This window comes from Mobula hypostoma, chromosome 12 (assembly GCF_963921235.1).
Source record: "Mobula hypostoma chromosome 12, sMobHyp1.1, whole genome shotgun sequence".
Lineage (NCBI taxonomy): Eukaryota > Metazoa > Chordata > Chondrichthyes > Myliobatiformes > Myliobatidae > Mobula > Mobula hypostoma.
Window position 1 is genome coordinate 112,893,658 of NC_086108.1, and position 17,901 is coordinate 112,911,558.

General features: G+C 42.2%; 1 protein-coding gene across 1 annotated transcript in view; it reads right to left on the reverse strand.

Annotated features, from left to right (window-relative positions):
• znhit6 (zinc finger HIT-type containing 6) overlaps nucleotides 1–2,577 on the reverse strand; it is a 68,771-nt gene extending 66,194 nt beyond the window's left edge. Inside the window, exons 1-2 of the mRNA XM_063063467.1 lie at nucleotides 2,559–2,577; nucleotides 209–1,031 (exon numbers count right to left, since the gene is read on the reverse strand). Of these exons, the coding sequence (XP_062919537.1) occupies nucleotides 209–1,031; nucleotides 2,559–2,577 (842 nt within the window). The remainder of the gene's footprint in view (nucleotides 1–208; nucleotides 1,032–2,558) is intronic.
• Between the last annotated feature and the right edge of the window lie 15,324 nt (nucleotides 2,578–17,901).

Here is a 17,901-nt window from a genome sequence, read left to right on the forward strand (position 1 = left end):
AAGGGATAGTATTTTTACAGCAGAGAGGGTGGGAACAGCTACAAGTCCTGTAATCAATACATTAAGTTATGAAGGTCAATGTGCCAAAAGCTCTCTCGACACCACTTTTCAGGAGTTACGGATTTGTGTTTCCGGATCCCCCTGTTACTGTAACAAGGATCGGTGGGGGAGGACACAGACCCTATGCCATGTCCCGTGGACTACTCACCGCGACAGGGAGAGCTTGCTTTTCACGGCCGTTATCTGCTGCACCGCGGTCACTGACGCCGGTTCCGCGCTCGCGGTCATTTCTGCATCCTCTAAGCTCGTGCTCGGCCCCGGGAGCGCGCGCGCCGCTGCCCCTTCCAGCCGCACGGGCACGGCCGCGCCATCGAGCCGTGTGCACGGCTCCGGGCTGGCGCACCGTCCCGCTGGCCTGGAGCCGGGCTCCGCGCTTGGACTCGGGGCCGGTCCTCCCAGGATCCCAGCTGATCCTCCAGCGCTCAGGTTCCGGCCTACCGTCGGCGGACCTCCGGCACCCGGTGTCGGTCCTCCCAACAGGTTCAGCATCGGTCCTCCTAGCTCCGCCGTCTCTCCGCCCTCCATGCCTGGCACCGCGTGGAGCCGCCGGCTGGGCGTCGGCACCGCTGCGCCCCGCCTCCCCGCAGCCCTTCCGCTTCCTGAAGCCGGCGCAGACCGCTGTGGCCCCGGGGCGGGGATAACTCGGGGAGCGGGGCCTGAGCCCCCGGGGCGGGGACCGGGATAACTCGGGCAGCGGGGCCTGAGCCTCGGGGCGGGGTCGGGGATAACTCGGGGAGCGGGGCCTGAGCCTCGGGGCGGGGTCGGGGATAACTCGGGGAGCGGGGCCTGAGCCTCGGGGCGGGGTCGGGGATAACTCGGGGAGCGGGGCCTGAGCCTCGGGGCGGGGTCGGGGATAACTCGGGGAGCGGGGCCTGAGCCTCGGGGCGGGGTCGGGGATAACTCGGGGGGCGGGGACCGGGATAACTCGGGGAGCGGGGCCTGAGCCCCCGGGGCGGGGAGAGTTGGAGAGCCTGAGGTGCAGCAACTTGGGGGCGCGGAATGGTGAAAAGCGAGGAGCGATGAGAGGAATTTTAAATCAACAACACAAATGCTGGAGAAGCTCAACAGACCATCTATGGGAAAGAGTTAACACAACGTTTCGGGTGGAGATGGAAGGGAAGGGGAGAGGTCAGAGCAAAGAGATGGGGGGAGGCGAGGAGAAGTACAAGGTGATGGGTGAAGCTGGGGTGGGCAGGGGCTGGGAAACATAATGGGCTGGAGAAGGGGGAATCTGATAGGATAGGCCACAGTAGAGAGAGAAGAGGGAGGCAAGGAGATAAGGTGAGGGGGGGAACAGGAATGAGGAATGCTGAAGGAGAGGAGGTTGGGGGGAATTATTGCATTCGAGAAATTGATGTTAATGCCTCAGTTTGGAGGTTACCCAATGGAATATAAGCTGTTCCTCCAGATATAGTAGATATCTCACAGACTTGCAGGTGAAGTGTTGCCTTGCCTGTAGGGACTGTTTAGGGCTCTGAATGGGGAGTGAGGAGGTGTAGAGGCAGGTGTGGAACTTGTTACACTTGCTAAATGCTTGGAGGGAGATCGGGGCCAGTTATCAGCCCAAAATGACTGTTTACTCTTTTAGATAGATATACTTTATTGATCCTGAGGGAAATTGGGTTTCATAACAGCTGCACCAACCAAGAATAGGGCGTAAATATAGCAATACAAAACCTCAAACAAACAAACAAACAATCTCCCCTTCCGTTCCATTCCTGAGGAAAGGTCTTGACCTGAAACATTGACTGTTAACTCTTTCCCATAGATGGCCTGTTGAGCTTCTCCAGCATTTGTGTGTGCTGTTGATTTAAAATCCCTCTCATTGCTCCTCGCTTTTCACCATTCCATAGATGCTGCCTGTCCTGCTGAGTTCCTCCAGCATTTTGTTTGTTTTGCTTGGATTTCCAGCATCTGCAGATTTTCCTATGTTTGGAATTTCAATGAGATGCTTTTTACACGAGAACAGTCGGTGCTGGGAATGGACATGGTGTAGGACTCATTTTCAAGTCTCTCAAAGCAAATTTATTATCAAAGTACATAGATGTCACCATATACAACTAAGATTCATTTTCTTGCAGGCATACTCAATAAATCCAATAGCCATAATAGAATCAATGAAAAACCACACCCAAGAGGATGGGCAAAAACCAAAGTGTAAAAAAGAACAAGCTATGCAAATACAGAAAGAAAGGGAATAGTAGTAGTAAATAAATAAACAAATAACAAGAACATGAGTTGAAGAGTCCTTGAAAGTGAGTTCATAGGTTGTGGGAATATTTCAGGGATGTGGTGAGTGAAGTTATTCAGTTTGGTTCAGCAGCCTGAGGGTTGAGGGAGAATAACTTCTTGAACCTGGAAGCGTGGGTCCTGAGGCTCCTGTACCTCCTTCCTGGTGGCAGCAGTAAGAAGAGAGCATAGCCTGGCAGGTGGGGGTCCCTGACAATAGATGCAACAACACTCCATGTAGATGTACTCAATGGTGGGGCAGGTTTTACCTGTGATGGACTGGGCCATATCGGATTTACTTTTTGGCTGTCACTTGTTTGTCAGTCTTTTGTTCATGCGTAGTTTTATTTGTAAATTCTATTATCTTTCTTTGTTTTTCTGTAAATGCCTGCAAGTAAATGAATCTCAATGAATATATGCATTCATGGCCACTTTATTGGGTACAGCTGTACACTTGCTCATGAATGCAAATATTTAATCAATCGATTATAAATTGCACATTTAAACGGAGATGTTATGTGAAGATTTTTACTCCTCATGTATATGAAGGATTTAAGAAATAAAGGCAATTCAATTCATGTAGCAGCAATTCAATGCATAAATGCATTCAGACGTCTAGAGGCGTAAAGAAGAACAGCACAGAAATAGGCCCTTCGGCCCATCTAGTCTGTAGTGAACCATTTAAACTACCTACTCCCAACCTCCTGCACTGGGACCATTGCCCTCCATCCACATACTTCTCTTAAATATTAAAGTCAAGCTTGCATGCACCACCTGTGCTGGCAGCTCATTCCACACTCTCATGACCCTCTGAGTGAAGAGGTTTCCCCTCATATTCCCCTTAAATTATTCACCTTTCACCCTTAAGCCATGACCTCTAATTGTAGTCCCACCCAACCTCGGTGGAAAAAGCCTGTTTGCATTTACTCTATCTATACCCCTCATAATTTTGTGTACCTCTATCAAATCTGATCTCAATATTCTATGTTATGGATTTGCCTGCTGGCAGCTGATGGAGTAACAGCTCTCTACTGCTGCTCCTAATTTACTTACTTTTCTCTCCAACCTTTTGAAATACTACTGTTAGACGGGATAGTATTTTAATATGACTACCAAAGCAGCTTTGGAAGCTATTACAGGCTCAATTCAAAAGCTTACTGAGGAGTTTCAACAGTTCAGAAAAGAAATCAGCGCTGAAGTTAAACAAATAGGTACGAAACTAGAAGATATTCAAGCAATTCTAACCGAGCATGATAAGAAGATAAAAGAACATGAAGATGTTATTACTTTACTGGACGAGAGAATGGATGATATGCAAAAGCTGTATGAGAAACAATCCAAGTCCAATGAAATAATGAGACAGAAGATTATTGAAGTAGGAGAAACAACTTACGAATCTTGGGACTTAAAGAACAAACAGAAGGAGATAATCCTAAAGAATTCTTTGCAAACCTTTTGATGGAATTATTCCCTGATATTATAAAGTCTCTGCCTTTGATTGATCATGTCCATAGGTTGCCTATCTATGGATCGACTTCAAAATGAAAACCAAAATCAGTCATTATGTTTCCATGAATTTCAAATAAAGGATCGTCTGATTCGAGCTGCCCATTGAAAAGGTATGATTGACTACCAAGATCAAAAGATTTGTATTGTTGAAGATTTTTCATCAGAAGTTATGGCAGAACGTGTTAAATTTAAAAAAGTTATGGCGGAGCTATACAGCCAAAATTTTAAACCCTCCCTGCGTTCTCCAGCTCGATTGAGAATTACATTGGAAAATGGATCAGTTAAATGGTTTTATACGAAGGAGTAGGCGCAAAAATTTTTGGACTTAAGAAAATGACTGTATACATATATTGAATAGATTAAAAATCTTGCAAAAACAGAAATACTACATATTAAGAAAAATGACTGTTTAACATCTTTCAGTATGTATAATTGCTATTTCTGTTTGATAAACCTGCCTAAGCTTGTCTTCCACTGTATATTATTTAGTCTTGATTGGAATAGTAAATAACCTTGAATTCTTTGGAGCGGTTCCAACAGGCTTTCTAAGGGAATGTGTTAAGGGGAAGTAGATAGTGGTTGCTCTTTGACTGAGTTTCTCTCTTTGGGAGGAGGGAGGGGGATGGGAAGCTCTTTTTTCTTGAAGCGAGTTTGGGAATCTAGTTAATTCTGTTGCTTAGCTAATATATCTCAAGGTTTGTTATTTGGGTTTAATTTATATTTTTCTGATTGCTACTTTAACCTTTCTTATAAATAGTTTAAAAATGGATCAAAGTATTAATTTACTTTGTTTTAACGTTAAAGGGCTAAATCACCACGTGAAAAGAAATAAGATTTTTGCCTATATTAAAAAACTTAAGGTACCAATTGCTTTTCTTCAAGAAACGCATATACGTAAGTGTGACACGCCTTTTTAATTGATAGAGAAAATCTCATTTCCATCCTCGTTTCAGGCCAAAGCTAGAGGGGTTTCGATCCTTATAATAAAGTTCCCTTTGTTCAATATAAAGTAATTTTTGATACTAATGGGCATTTTCTTACAGTATCAGGGAAACTAAAAAATTAATGGTATTTGCCAATGCATATGCTCCGAATATAGATGACCCAGGCTTCTTTGAGAGATTTTTTTCATTTTTGCCAGAGCTAAGTCTCTACTCAATGGTGATGGGTATAGACTTTAATTGTTGCTTAGATCCAGTTTTAGATTGTTCATCCTATAAACCAATGATACCAAATAAATCAGCTGTGTTTATTAAATCTTTTTTTAGTGAAATGTGGTATTATTGGTGCTTGGTATTTTTTTATCCAGTAGACAAGGAATATGCGTTTTTCTCTCATGTCCATCATACATATTCCAGGATTGATTTTTTTTTATTGATAGCCAAATGATTCCATTAGTTCGATCCTGTGAATATAAAGAGATTGCTGTTTCAGATCACGCGCCTGTGTTTCTATCTTTAAATCTCCCTGGTCTTCTTCAAACAAATAGATTCTGGCCATTTAATCTAACTTTGTTATCTGATAAAGATTTTTTAAAGTTTATGGCGAGACAAATTACTTTTTTTTTGAAGAGACTATGTTAGAGGAGACTTCTAGTCTTATCAGATGGGATGCCTTTAAGGCATATATTAGAGGACAAATTATTTCTTATACTGCAAGTATTAAGAAAAAAGCTGATAAAGAGAGAAGTGATTTAGCTAATCAGCTGAAACAGTTAGACCAAGAGTATGCCTTGGCTCCAGAACCTGCCTTATATAAAAGACGTATTGAAATTAAAACTAAATATGATCTCATTTTAACTTATCCAATTGAAACCCAACTTGTAAAAGATAAAAGTCAATTTTATATTCATGGAGATAAAACAGGTAAATTATTGGCTGATCAAATTAAAACTTTTAGAGCTAAACAACAGATTAAAGAAATATGCAAAGCTAATGGTGATAGGACAACTGATTATTTAGAAATAAATAATACTTTTAGAGAATTTTACCCTAAACTTTATAGTTCTGAATCTTCTAAGGATAACACTGTAATGAACAATTTTTTAGATCAACTAAACATTCCCACAATTTCTGTCGACAACAGAAAGTTGCTGGAACAACCTATTTCTTTTGAGGAAATTGTTGAGGCTGTGCGCTCATTACGTTTGAGGAAAAGTCCGGGTCCAGATGGATTTTCTGGAGAATTTCACAAGACCTTTTCCTCATTGCTTATACCTCATTTATGTTCAGTTTTATGGATTCATTTCAGTCGGGCAGACTCTTTCAATATTTTTATGAGGCTTCCATTTCTCTTATTCTTAAAAAGAATAAGGATCCAACTGAATGCTCTTCTTGTAGACCAATCTTTTTACTTAATGTTGATACTAGGATCCTATCTAAAGTTTTGGCCCATAGGATTGAAAATATTTTATTATCTGTCATTTCTGATAACCAAACTGGATTTATCAAAAATCGATATTCTCACTTTAATATTCGTAAGTTATTAAATGTTATTTATTCTCCTTCTATCATGATATCGGAATGTGTGGTATCCCTAGATGCTGAGAAAGCTTTCGATGGAGTTGAATGGAATTATTTATTTAAAACTTTAGAAAAATTAAATTTTGGACCCGTTTTCATTCAATGGATTAAATTACTTTATTTAGCTTCTTCTGCTAGGGTTATCACTAATTCTCATAATTCCAAACCATTTAAGCTTCAACATGGCACTAGACAAGGGTGTTCATTGAGCCCTTTGCTTTTTGATCTGGCCTTAGAACCCTTAGCCATTGCCTTTCGAGAATCTAATGATATCACTGGTATTTTAAGGAGAGACACTATTCATGAAGTCTCGCTGTACGCTGATGATTTGCTGCTATTTATTTCTAATGTTGAGACTTCGTTTCCCCATGTGCTTTCTTTACTCTCCTGTTTTAGCCGGTTCTCGGGTTATAAATTAAACCTATATAAAAGTGAACTTTTTCCTTTGAACAATTTGATACCAACGAGTTCTAACCTTCCTTTTAAAATTGTAAGAAACCAATTTACCTACTTAGGTGTAACAATCACTAAAAACTATAAGTGTCTATTTAAAGAAAATTTTTTTACCCTATTGAATCATGTAAAAAGGATACTATCAAATTGGTCACCTCTTTCATTATCGCTGATTGGTCGAATCAACTCTATCAAATGAATATATTACCTAAATTTATATATCTCTTTCAGGCATTGCTGGTTTTTATTCCTAAATCCTTTTTTGATTCCCTTGACTCTATTATATCTTCTTATATCTGGAAAAATAAGCATTCTAGATTAAACAAAATTCATCTTCAGAAAGATAAAAAGAATGGAGCATTAGCTTTACCAAACGCTAGATTTTATTGTTGGGCAGTAATATAAGAAATCTTACATTCTGGTTATATTACATAAATTGTGAGGATTGCCTGATGTGAGTTTTTTTTAGAAGCTAACTCTGTTAATAAATTCTCTATTATTTCTCTTAGATCCTCACTCCCTTTGCCTCTGAGTAAGTTAACTGATAATCTGGTAGTTAAACACACTATGAGAATTTGGATACAATTCCGAAAATACTTTGGCTTATGGAGATTTTCTCTTTTGTGTCCCATTTTTTCTAATTATTTTTTTAAACCCTCTATGATTGATGTGGCTTTTAAAGAATGGGATAGATTAGGTATTAAATGCTTTCAGGACTCGTTTGAAGAGGAAAGTCTTTTTTCATTTGAACAACTGTCAACTAATTATAGTTTACCCAAAACTCATTTTTTTCGATACCTACAAATAAGATTTTTTACGGTCTCAAGTAAGTATATTTCTTAAAAGTCCTGATAAGAATCTGCTAGATGTAATCTTTAACTTGAAGCCTTTATTTAATGGATCTATATCTAATATTTATAATATGCACATGGCCAAGTGGTTAAGGCGTTCATCTAGTTACCTCAATGTCGCTAGTTCGAGCCTCAGCTGTGGCAGCGTGTTTGTGCCCTTGAGCAAGGCACTTAATCACACATTGCTCCAGTCTGTGCGAGGAGTGGCGTCCCACACAGACTTCCAATCTGTGCCTTGTAAGACATGAAAATGCCCGACGCAGACCTCTCATGGTCTGAGTCGACGTTCCCTCCCCTATAATATGCTGCTGGGAATGAGAAGTGTTCCTTTAGATAAAATTAAAAATCTTTGGGAACAAGATTTACAGATTTCATTTTCTGAGGAAACTTGGAATCAAATGTTTTAATTAGTTGACACTTCATCATTATGTGCTCGCCACTCTCTCCTACAATTTAAAGTGTTCCATAGGGCCCAGATGACCAAGGATAAATTGTCTCGTTTTTATTTAGATACATCTCCATATTGTGATAAATGTAATAATGGAGAAGCTTCACTCATTCATATGTTTTGGACATGTCCGTGTCTTGGAAAATATTGGAAAGAAGTATTTCAAACTTTCTCGATACTTTTTAAAGTAAACTTTAAGCCTAATCCTTTGACTGCTTTATTTGGTATTGGAGGAAAGGATATTACTTTGGAGTTATCTGACTTGAACAATTTGGCTTTTATGTCTCTGATGGCCAGAAGGACACTCTTGCTTAAATGGAAAGATGCGGCCCCTCCTATTCACGCCCAATGGTTACGTGATGTGATGTCATGTGATGTTTAAATTTAGAGAAGATTCGGTGTTCAATCTCTGAATCTAGTCAAGACTTTCAAACATTGTGGAGACCTTTTCTGAATTACTTTCAAAACCTTTGATTTGCTGTTAGAGCACAGATGATGACTAATAATTTTTTCCCCTTTTTTTCTTTACCAATCAGCTTTGGTCTTGGTAGTGGGTTAGATTTTTTTAATATAATAAATGTTACAAATCAATTAACTTGTATGAATATAGGGTACGGAGTCTTTATATGTGATTTAGAATAATGTGTCGATATATATTTTTTTCCGGAGCTCTGTATTCTTATATGTAAATTAATTAATTAATAAAAATATTGGAAAAGAATATTCTATGTTATAAGGAATACATTCCTAACCTATTCAATCTTACAACTCAGTCCTCTATACCCAGCAACATCCTTGTAAATTTTCTCTGTATTCTTTCAACCTTGTTTACATCTTTTCTGTATCTAGGTGACTAAAATTGCACACAATACTCCAAACATGGCTTCACTAGTGTCTTATACAACTTCAACATAACGTCCCAGCTCCTGTACTCAATATGTTGATTTATGAAGACCAAGGTAGCAAAAGCTTTCATAGGCAGATAGGTTTGTAGAGATGTCACTTTCAATGAATTTTGGGGCTATATTCCCAGATCTCTTTGTTCTACAACGCTCCTCAGTGCCCTACTATACACTATGTAAGATCTATCCTGGTTGTTCCTACTGAGGTTCAAACCCTCGCACTTGTCTGCATTAAATTCTGTCTGCCATTTTTCAGCCCATTTTTCTAGCTGATGCAGATCCCTCTGCAATTGATGATAGCCTTCCTCACTATCCACTACACCCACAATCTTGATGCCATCCTCAAAGTTGCTGATCTAGTTAACCACATTATCATCCAGATCATTGATATAGACGACAAACAACAAAGGACCCAGCACTGATCCCTGCCACAGGCCTCCAGTCAGAGAGGCAACCATCTACTACCACTCCCTGGCTTCTCCCACAAAGCCAATGTCCTATCCAATGCCGAATGACTGAACTGTCTTGACCAGCCTCCCATGCGGGACATTGTCAAATGCCTTACTAAGGTCCATGTCGACAACATCCACCGCCTTGCCTTCATCCACCTTCCTGGTGACTACCTCAAAAAACTCTATAAGATTGGTTAGATATGAACTAACACACATAAAGTCATGCTGACTATCCTTAATCAGTCCATGTCTACCCAAATACTTATATATCCAGTCCTTTAGAATACCTTCCAATAATTTTCCCACAACTGGTGTCAGACACAACAGTCTATAATTTCCTGGTTTATGTTTAGAGCCCTTTTCAAAAAGCACAAACAACACTGGCTATCCTCCAGTCCTCTGGTACCTCTCCTGTCGCTAATGACGTTTAAAATATCTGGAGGGAACACCTCGTCAGGCCCTGGGGATTTATCCACCCTGCTCTGCCTCAGGGTGGCAAGCATCTCCTTCCCTGTCATCTGCACAGGGTCCATGAAGTTGATGCCACTTTGCCTCACTTCTACAGACTCCCGAGTAACTACAGATGCAAAAAGTGTATTTATGATCTCCCCCATCTGTCCTGGCTCCACACATGGATTACCATTCTGATCTTCCAGAAGACCAGTTTTGTCCCTTGCAATCCTTTTGCTCTTAGCATATCTGTAGAATTCATTAGGATTCTCCTTCACCTTGTCTGCTGGAGCAACCTCATGCCTTCCTTTAGCCCTCCTGATGTATTTAAGTGTTCTCTTGCATTTCTTGTACTCCATAAGTACCTCATTTGTTCCTACCTGCCTCTGTCTGCAGTGCACCTCTGTTTTCCTCTTAACCAGGGCCTCAATATCACTTGAAAACCAAGGTTCCCTACACTTGTTATTGTCACCTTTTATTCTCACATACAAGCTGTGTACTCTCAAAATTTCATTTTTGAAGACCTTCCATTTTTCCAAGTACACCTTTGCCAGAAAATAGCCTTTCCCAATCCACACTTGCCAGATCCTTTCTGACACCATCAAAAGTGACCTTTCTCCAATTTAAAATCTCAACCTGTGGACCAGACCTACCTCCTTGCATATTTACTTTGAAACCAATGTCATTGTGGTCACTGGATGCGAAGGGTTCCCCTATTCTGCTGATCATCACAGCATCTATTTGACAACAATTGATTAATCTATATTCTAAACCGTACTGAAACAATACAAAATAAAGCCCTTGCAAACAGCCTGACCGAGCATCCTCACAGTGATCATCCTTTATTTGACTCCAACTCTCTCAGGTTAATAAAAGTGGAAATTCACACTCTTTATTTCAAATAGATCTTTTATTAATTAGCAAACACAGCTTGTCTGTAGATGTGGGGAATTTAGAAGTTGTGTAATGGGGGGTGGGGACATGGAATTGATCAAGGGCAGTTTTTTTTAGGAAATTTGGAAAACAGGTATTTCTGAGGGAGGCTGAGAGAAAGGTGTTTTCAATCAGGAGGAAGATTGTGGCCCAGGGTAGCAGATCAATGTTGCTGGGGGCAGGGAAAGAGGGATGCAGTCTATGCAGCGTAGTAAAAGCTGTTAGGATGTTGGGAACCAGGCAAATGTCATAGTTAGGCACAGAATGACAATGAGCCCCAGGAGTGTTCATTAATCCTACGACAATCGGCACGGACTAGAAGGGCCGAGATGGCCTGTTTCCGTGCTGTAATTGTTATATGGTTATATAGTTACACAAACATCTGTCACCTGTCCTGTTTCATTCCCTAATAGCAGATCCAGTATTGCATGCTGTGTCTTTGGGACTTCTACATACTGATGAATGAAACTTTCCTCAATGCATTTAACAAACTGTCCCATCTAGTTCTTTTACAATATGGGACTTCCAGTCAATATGTGGAAAGTTAAAATCACCTACTATAACAATCTTGTGTTTCTTGCATAGAGGTCATGGGTTAAGGGTTACAGTTGAAAAGTTTAAGGGGAACAGGAGGGGGAACTGCTTCATTAGAGGGTGGTGAGCTGCCAGCACCAATGGTGGATGTGGTTTTGTTTTCAATATTTAAGAGAAATTGGGATAGGTACATGCATGGGAATGGTATTGAGCGCTATGGGCTGGGAGCAAGTCGATGGGGGCAGCCAGTTTAAACGGCTTGGCACGGACTAGATGGGCAGAAAGGTCTGCTTTAGTGCTGTAGTTTTCTATGACTATGACTCTATGGTCAAGAGGTTCAGTTGTTGTTCAGACTAAACATCAGAATGGGGAGGAAATGTGATCTAAGTGACTTTGACTGTGGAATGATTGTTGGTGCCAGACAGGGTGGTTTGTATATCCCAGAAACTGCTGATCTCCTGGGATTTTCACACACAACAGTCTCTGGAGTTAACAGAGAGTGGCGGGAAAAACAGAAAAAAACATCCAGTGAGTGGCAGTTCTGTGGGTGAAAATGCCTTGTTGATGAGAGAGGTCAGAGGAGAATGGCCAGACTGGTTCAAGCTGACAGGAAGGTGACAGTAACTCAAATAACTGGAGACAGTGTGTGAGGGAGGATAGGCAGGTGATAGAGAAGGGACATGCTCAGACCGATGGTTTGTGATGTGTCTATTTTAATGCAAGGAGTTGATGAAAGAGAACTTGATGAAGGTGAGGACAATATGAGTGAGGTTGATGTTCTGGAGCATGTTGATATTAAGGGAGAGGAGGTGTTGGAGTTGTTAAAATACATTAGGACGGATAAGTCCCTGGGGCCTCTCGGAATATTCCCCAGGCTGCTCCATGAGGCGAGGGAAGAGATTGCTGAGCCTCTGGCTAGGATCTTTATGTCCTCGTTGTCCACGGGAATGGTACCGGACGATTGGAGGGAGGCAAGTGTTGTCCCCTTGTTCAAAAAAGGTAGTAGGGATAGTCCAGGTAATTATAGACCAGTGAGCCTTACGTCTGTGGTGGGAAAGCTGTTAGAAAAGATTCTTAGAGATAGGATCTCTGGGCATTTAGAGAATCATGGTCTGATCAGGGACAGTCAGCATGGCTTTGTGAAGGGCAGATCGTGTCTAACAAGCCTGATAGAGTTCTTTGAGGAGGTGACCAGGCATATAGATGAGGGTAGTGCAGTGGATGTGATCTATATGGATTTTAGTAAGGCACATGGTAGGCTTATTCAGAAAGTCAGAAGGCATGGGATCCAGGGAAGTTTGGCCAGGTGGATTCAGAATTGGCAGAGGGTCGTAGTGGAGAGAGTACATTCAGATTGGAGGATTGTGACTAGTGGTGTCCCACAAGGATCTGTTCTGCGACCTCTACTTTTCGTGATTTTTATTAACGACCTGGACGTGGGGGTAGAAGGGTGGGTTGGCAAGTTTGCAGATGACACAAAGGTTGGTGGTATTGTAGATAGTGTAGAGGATTGTCAAAGATTGCAGAGGGATGTTGATAGGATGCAGAAGTGGGCTGAGAAGTGGCAGGTGGAGTTCAACCCGGAGAAGTGTGAGATGGTACACTTTGGAAGGACAAACTCCAAGGCAGAGTACAAAGTAAATGGCAAGATACTTGGTAGTGTGGAGGAGCAGAGGGATCTGGGGGTACATGTCCACAGATCCCTGAAAGTTCCCTCACCGGTGGATAGGGTAGTTAAGAAAGCTTATGGGGTGTTAGCTTTCGTAAGTGGAGGGATAGAGTTTAAAAGTCGTGATGTAATGATGCAGCTCTATAAAACTCTGGTTAGGCCACACTTGGAGTACTGTGTCCAGTTCTGGTCACCTCACTATAGGAAGGATAGGGAAGCATTGGAAAGGGTACAGAGGAGATTTACCAGGATGCTGCCTGGTTTAGAGAGTATGCATTATGATCAGAGATTAAGGGAGCTAGGGCTTTACTCTTTGGAGAGAAGAAGGATGAGAGGAGTCATGTTAGAGGTGTACAAGATAATAAGAGGAATATATAGAGTGGATAGCCAGCGCCTCTTCCCCAGGGCACCACTGCTCAATACAAGAGGACTTGGCTTTAAGGTAAGGGGTGGGAAGTTCAAGGGGGATATTAGAGGAAGGTTTTTTACTCAGAGAGTGGTTGGTGCGTGGAATGCACTGCCTGAGTCAGTGGTGAAGGCAGATACACTCATGAAGTTTAAAAGACTACTAGACAGGTATATGGAGGAATTTAAGGTGGGGGCTTATATGGGAGGCAGAGTTTGAGGGTCGGCACAACATTGTCGGCCGAAGGGCCTGTACTGTGCTGTGCTATTCTATGTTCTATGAGTATTATGAACAAAGCGGATGAGCTTAGAGCGTGGATCAGTACTTGGAGCTATGATGTTCTGGCCATTACAGAGACTTGGATGGCTCAGGGACAGGAATGGTTACTTCAAGTCCCAGGTTTTAGATGTTTCAGAAAGGACAGGGAGGGAGGCAAAAGAGATGGAGGTGTGGCACTGTTGATCAGAGATAGAGTCACGGCTGCAGAAAAGGTGGACGTCATGGAGGGATTGTCTATGGAGTCTCTGTGGGTGGAAGTTAGGAACAGGAAGGGGTCAATAACTCTGCTGGGTGTATTTTATAGGCCACCCAATAGTAAGACGGACATCGAGGAGCCGATAGGGAGACTTATTCTGGAAAGTTGTAATCATTACAGGATTGTCATGGTGGGAGATTTTAATTTCTCAAATATCGTTTGGTATATCCCTAGGGCGAAGTGTTCGGATGGGGTGGAGTTTGTTAGGTGTGTTCAGGAAGATTTCTTGACACAATATGTAGATAAACCTACAAGAGGAGAAGCTGTACTTGATCTGGTGTTGGGAAATGAACCTGGTCAGGTGTCAGATCTCTCAGTGGGAGAGCGTTTTGGAGATAGTGATCACAACTCTATCAACTTTAGCACAGCATTGGAGAGGGATAGGAACAGACAAATTAGGCAAGCGTTTAATTGGAGTAAGGGGAAATATAAGACTATCAGGCAGAAACTTGAAAGCATAAATTGGAAACAGATGTTCTCAGGGAAATGTACGAAAAAATGTTGCAAATGTTCAGGAGTTCGGCATAGGTACGTTCCAATCAAACAGGGAAAGGATGGTAGGGTACAAGAACCATGGTGTACAAAGGCTGTTGTAAATCTAGTCAAGAAGAAAAGAAGAGCTTACAAAAGGTTCAAAAAACTAGGTAAAGATAGAGATCTAGAAGATTATAAGGCTAGCAGGAAGGAGATCAAGAAAGAAATTAGGAGAGCCAGAAGGGGACATGAAAAGGCCTTGGTGGACAGGATTAAGGAAAACCCTTAATGTTAAGAGTAAGAGGATACGATGTGAGAGAATAGGACCAATCAACTGTGACAGTGGAAAAGTGTGTATGGAACCGGAGGAGATAACACTTAATAAGTACTTTGCTTCAGTGCTCACTACGGAAAAGGATCTTGGTGATTGTAGGGATGACTTACAGTGGAATGAAAAGATTGCTCATGTAGATTTTAAGAAAGAGGATGTGCAGGAGCTTTTGGAAAGCATCAAGTTGGATAAGTCAGCGGGACCCAACGAGATATACCACAGGCTACTGTGGGAGACGAGGGAGGAGATTGTTGAGCCTCTGGCGATGATCGTTGCATCATCAATGGGGACGGGAGAGGTTCCGGAGGATTGGAGGGTTGCAGATGCTGTTCATTATTCGAGAAAGGGAACAGAGACAGCCCAGGAAATTATAGACCAGTGAATCTTACTTCAGTGGTTAGTAAGTTGATGGAGAAGATCCTGACAGGCAGGATTTATGAACATTTGGAGAGGCATAATATGATTAGGAATAGTCAGCATGATTTTGTCAAAGGCAGGTCATGCCTCACGAGCCTGATTGAACTTTTTGAAGATGTGACTAAACACATTGATGATGGTAGTGCCGTAGTTGTAGTGTATATGGATTTCAGCAAGGCATTTGATAAGGTACCCCATGCAAGGCTTATTGAGAAAGTAAGGAGGCATGGGATCCAAGGGGACATTGCTTTGTGGATCCAGAACTGGCTTGCCCACAAAAGGCAAAGAATGGTTGTAGATAGGTCATATTCTGCATGGAGGTCGGTGACCAGTGGTGTGCCTCATGGATCTGTTCTGAGACCCCACTCTTCGTGATTTTTATAAATGACCTGGATGAGGAAGTGGAGGGATGGGTTAGTAAATTTACTGATGACGCAAAGGTTGGGGATATTGTGGATAGTGTGGAGATCCCACTAGGAGTATTGTGCTCAGTTCTGGTCGCCTTACTAAAGGAAGGATGTGGAAACCATAAAAAGGGTGCAAAGGAGATTTATAAAGATGTTGCCTGGATTGGGTAGCAAGCCTTATGAGAATAGGCTAAGTGAACTCAGCCTTTTTTCCTTTGAGCGTTGGAGGATGAGAGGTGACCTGATAGAGGTGTATAAGATGATGAGAGCCATTGATCGTGTGGATCGTCAGACACTTTTTTCCAGGGCTGAATTGGCTAGCACGAGAGGGTACAGTTTTGAGGTGCTTGGAAATAGGTACAGAGGAGATGTCAGGGGTAAGTTTTTTACGCAGAGAGTGGTGAGTGCATGGAATGGGCTGCCGGCGATGGTGGTGGAGGTGGATATGATAGTTTCTTTTAGGAGACTCCTGGACAGGTATATGGAGCTCAGAAAAATAGAGGGTTATGAGTAACCCTAGGTAATTTCTAAGGTAGGGACATGTTCAGTACAGCTTTGTGGGCCGAAGGGCCTGTGTTGTGCTGTAGGCTTTCTATGTTTCTATAACCATGCGTTACAATAGTGGTGTGCAGAAGGACATCTCTGAATGCACAACACGTTGAACCTCCATGTGGACGGGCTACAGCAGCAGTAGACCACACCGGCTTCTGTACCTAACAGAGTGGCCACTGGGTGTATATGTACTTTGATCATAAATTTTACTTTGACCTTTGGACATTGTCGGCGGATGGTACCAGAGCAAGTTGCTTTTGTAAAGGAGGAGATATTAGTGGCCAGAAAGCTGGATAATGGATGTAATGCTGAGGCTTTATCAGGCATCACTTAGACGACACCTGGACAATTGTGAGCAGTTTTGGGCCCCTTATTTAAGAACGGATGTGCTAGCATTGGAGAGGGTCCAGAGGAAGTTCAGGAGAATGATTCTGCCAATTGAATGTTTAACATATGGACAGTATTTGATAGCTCTGGGCCTGTACTCACTGGAATTTAGAAGAATGAGGGTAGGTGTTATAGAAACCTATTGAATATTGAAAGATCTCGATAGAGTGGATGTGAAAAGGATGTTTCCTATAGTGGGAGAGTGTAGGACCAGAGCTCACAGCGTCAGAATAGAAGGACGTCCTTTTTAGGAAAGCGATAAGAAGGAATTTCTTTAGCCAGATGGTGGTGAACGTGTCCATTGCGTTTGCCTCTACTGCCACACCATGTAGCACATTCAGGTACCCACCACTCTCTGTATAAAACACATCTCATTTAAAATCCCTTCTGTCACTTTAGCATCGCTCCTCGCCTTCCATGGCCCCATGTTCCTGCACTGAGCAGACTTGGAAGGCCGAATGGCCTGATTCTGCTCCTCTGTGTTCTGGAGCACCGAATGAACACCAGAGGGCAGCACTGACAGGAGGAGCAAGCCTGCAACCCATGACGGGTTTCAATGGAGGCTCTTCCACACGGCCTCAGCTCTCCTCTGCTGCCCTCTGGTGTTCACTCAATGGAAGAACAAGCTGGACCAGAGCAATCTACAGTCATGTCACTTCTGGTATATTATGTTTTTCTTTGTGACTGAATATTTTCCTGAAATCATAATCACATGTGCTATTTGTGCTATGTGCTGTGGGTAATATGTTTTGCATCTTAGCCCCAGAGGAACTCTGTTTCATTTGGATATATTCATATATGATTGAATGATAATTAAATTTCAACTTGAGTTGGACATGTCCCCAGACCTGGTGGAATCTATCCCGGGAAGGCAGGAGAGGAGCTTTGTCAGAGACGTCTGAATCTCTGGTCAGAGGCTGCTAGGCTATGCAAAGGATGTGACTGCACTGGAGCGGGATCAGAGAATGTGAACAGCCTTGCAAAATATTCCATTCTCTTCTGCAGTCCACAGCAGAGCTTGGTGTACAAAATGATGAAGGGTATAGGTAAGGTAAATGCAAGCAAGCTTTTTCTACTGAGGTTGGTTGAGTCCAGAACTAGAAAGCTATGGTCCATGTGCCAGTTGAATGGAACTAGGCATAGATTAGATGGGCCAAAGGGCCTGTTTCTGTGCTGTAGTGTTCTACAACTCTATCCTTTAAACAGATGTCTGTCTAACTGAGCTATTCAGTGAAGCAGATGGAAGATAAATCAAGAACAGGAAGGAGGTATAAAGATACACACTGAAGAGTAAAAAAGTGCAGAAAGGATTTACGAGGATGTTGCCAGGACGAGAGGACCTGAGTTATATAGAGAGGCTGTCCGGGCTAGGTCTTTATT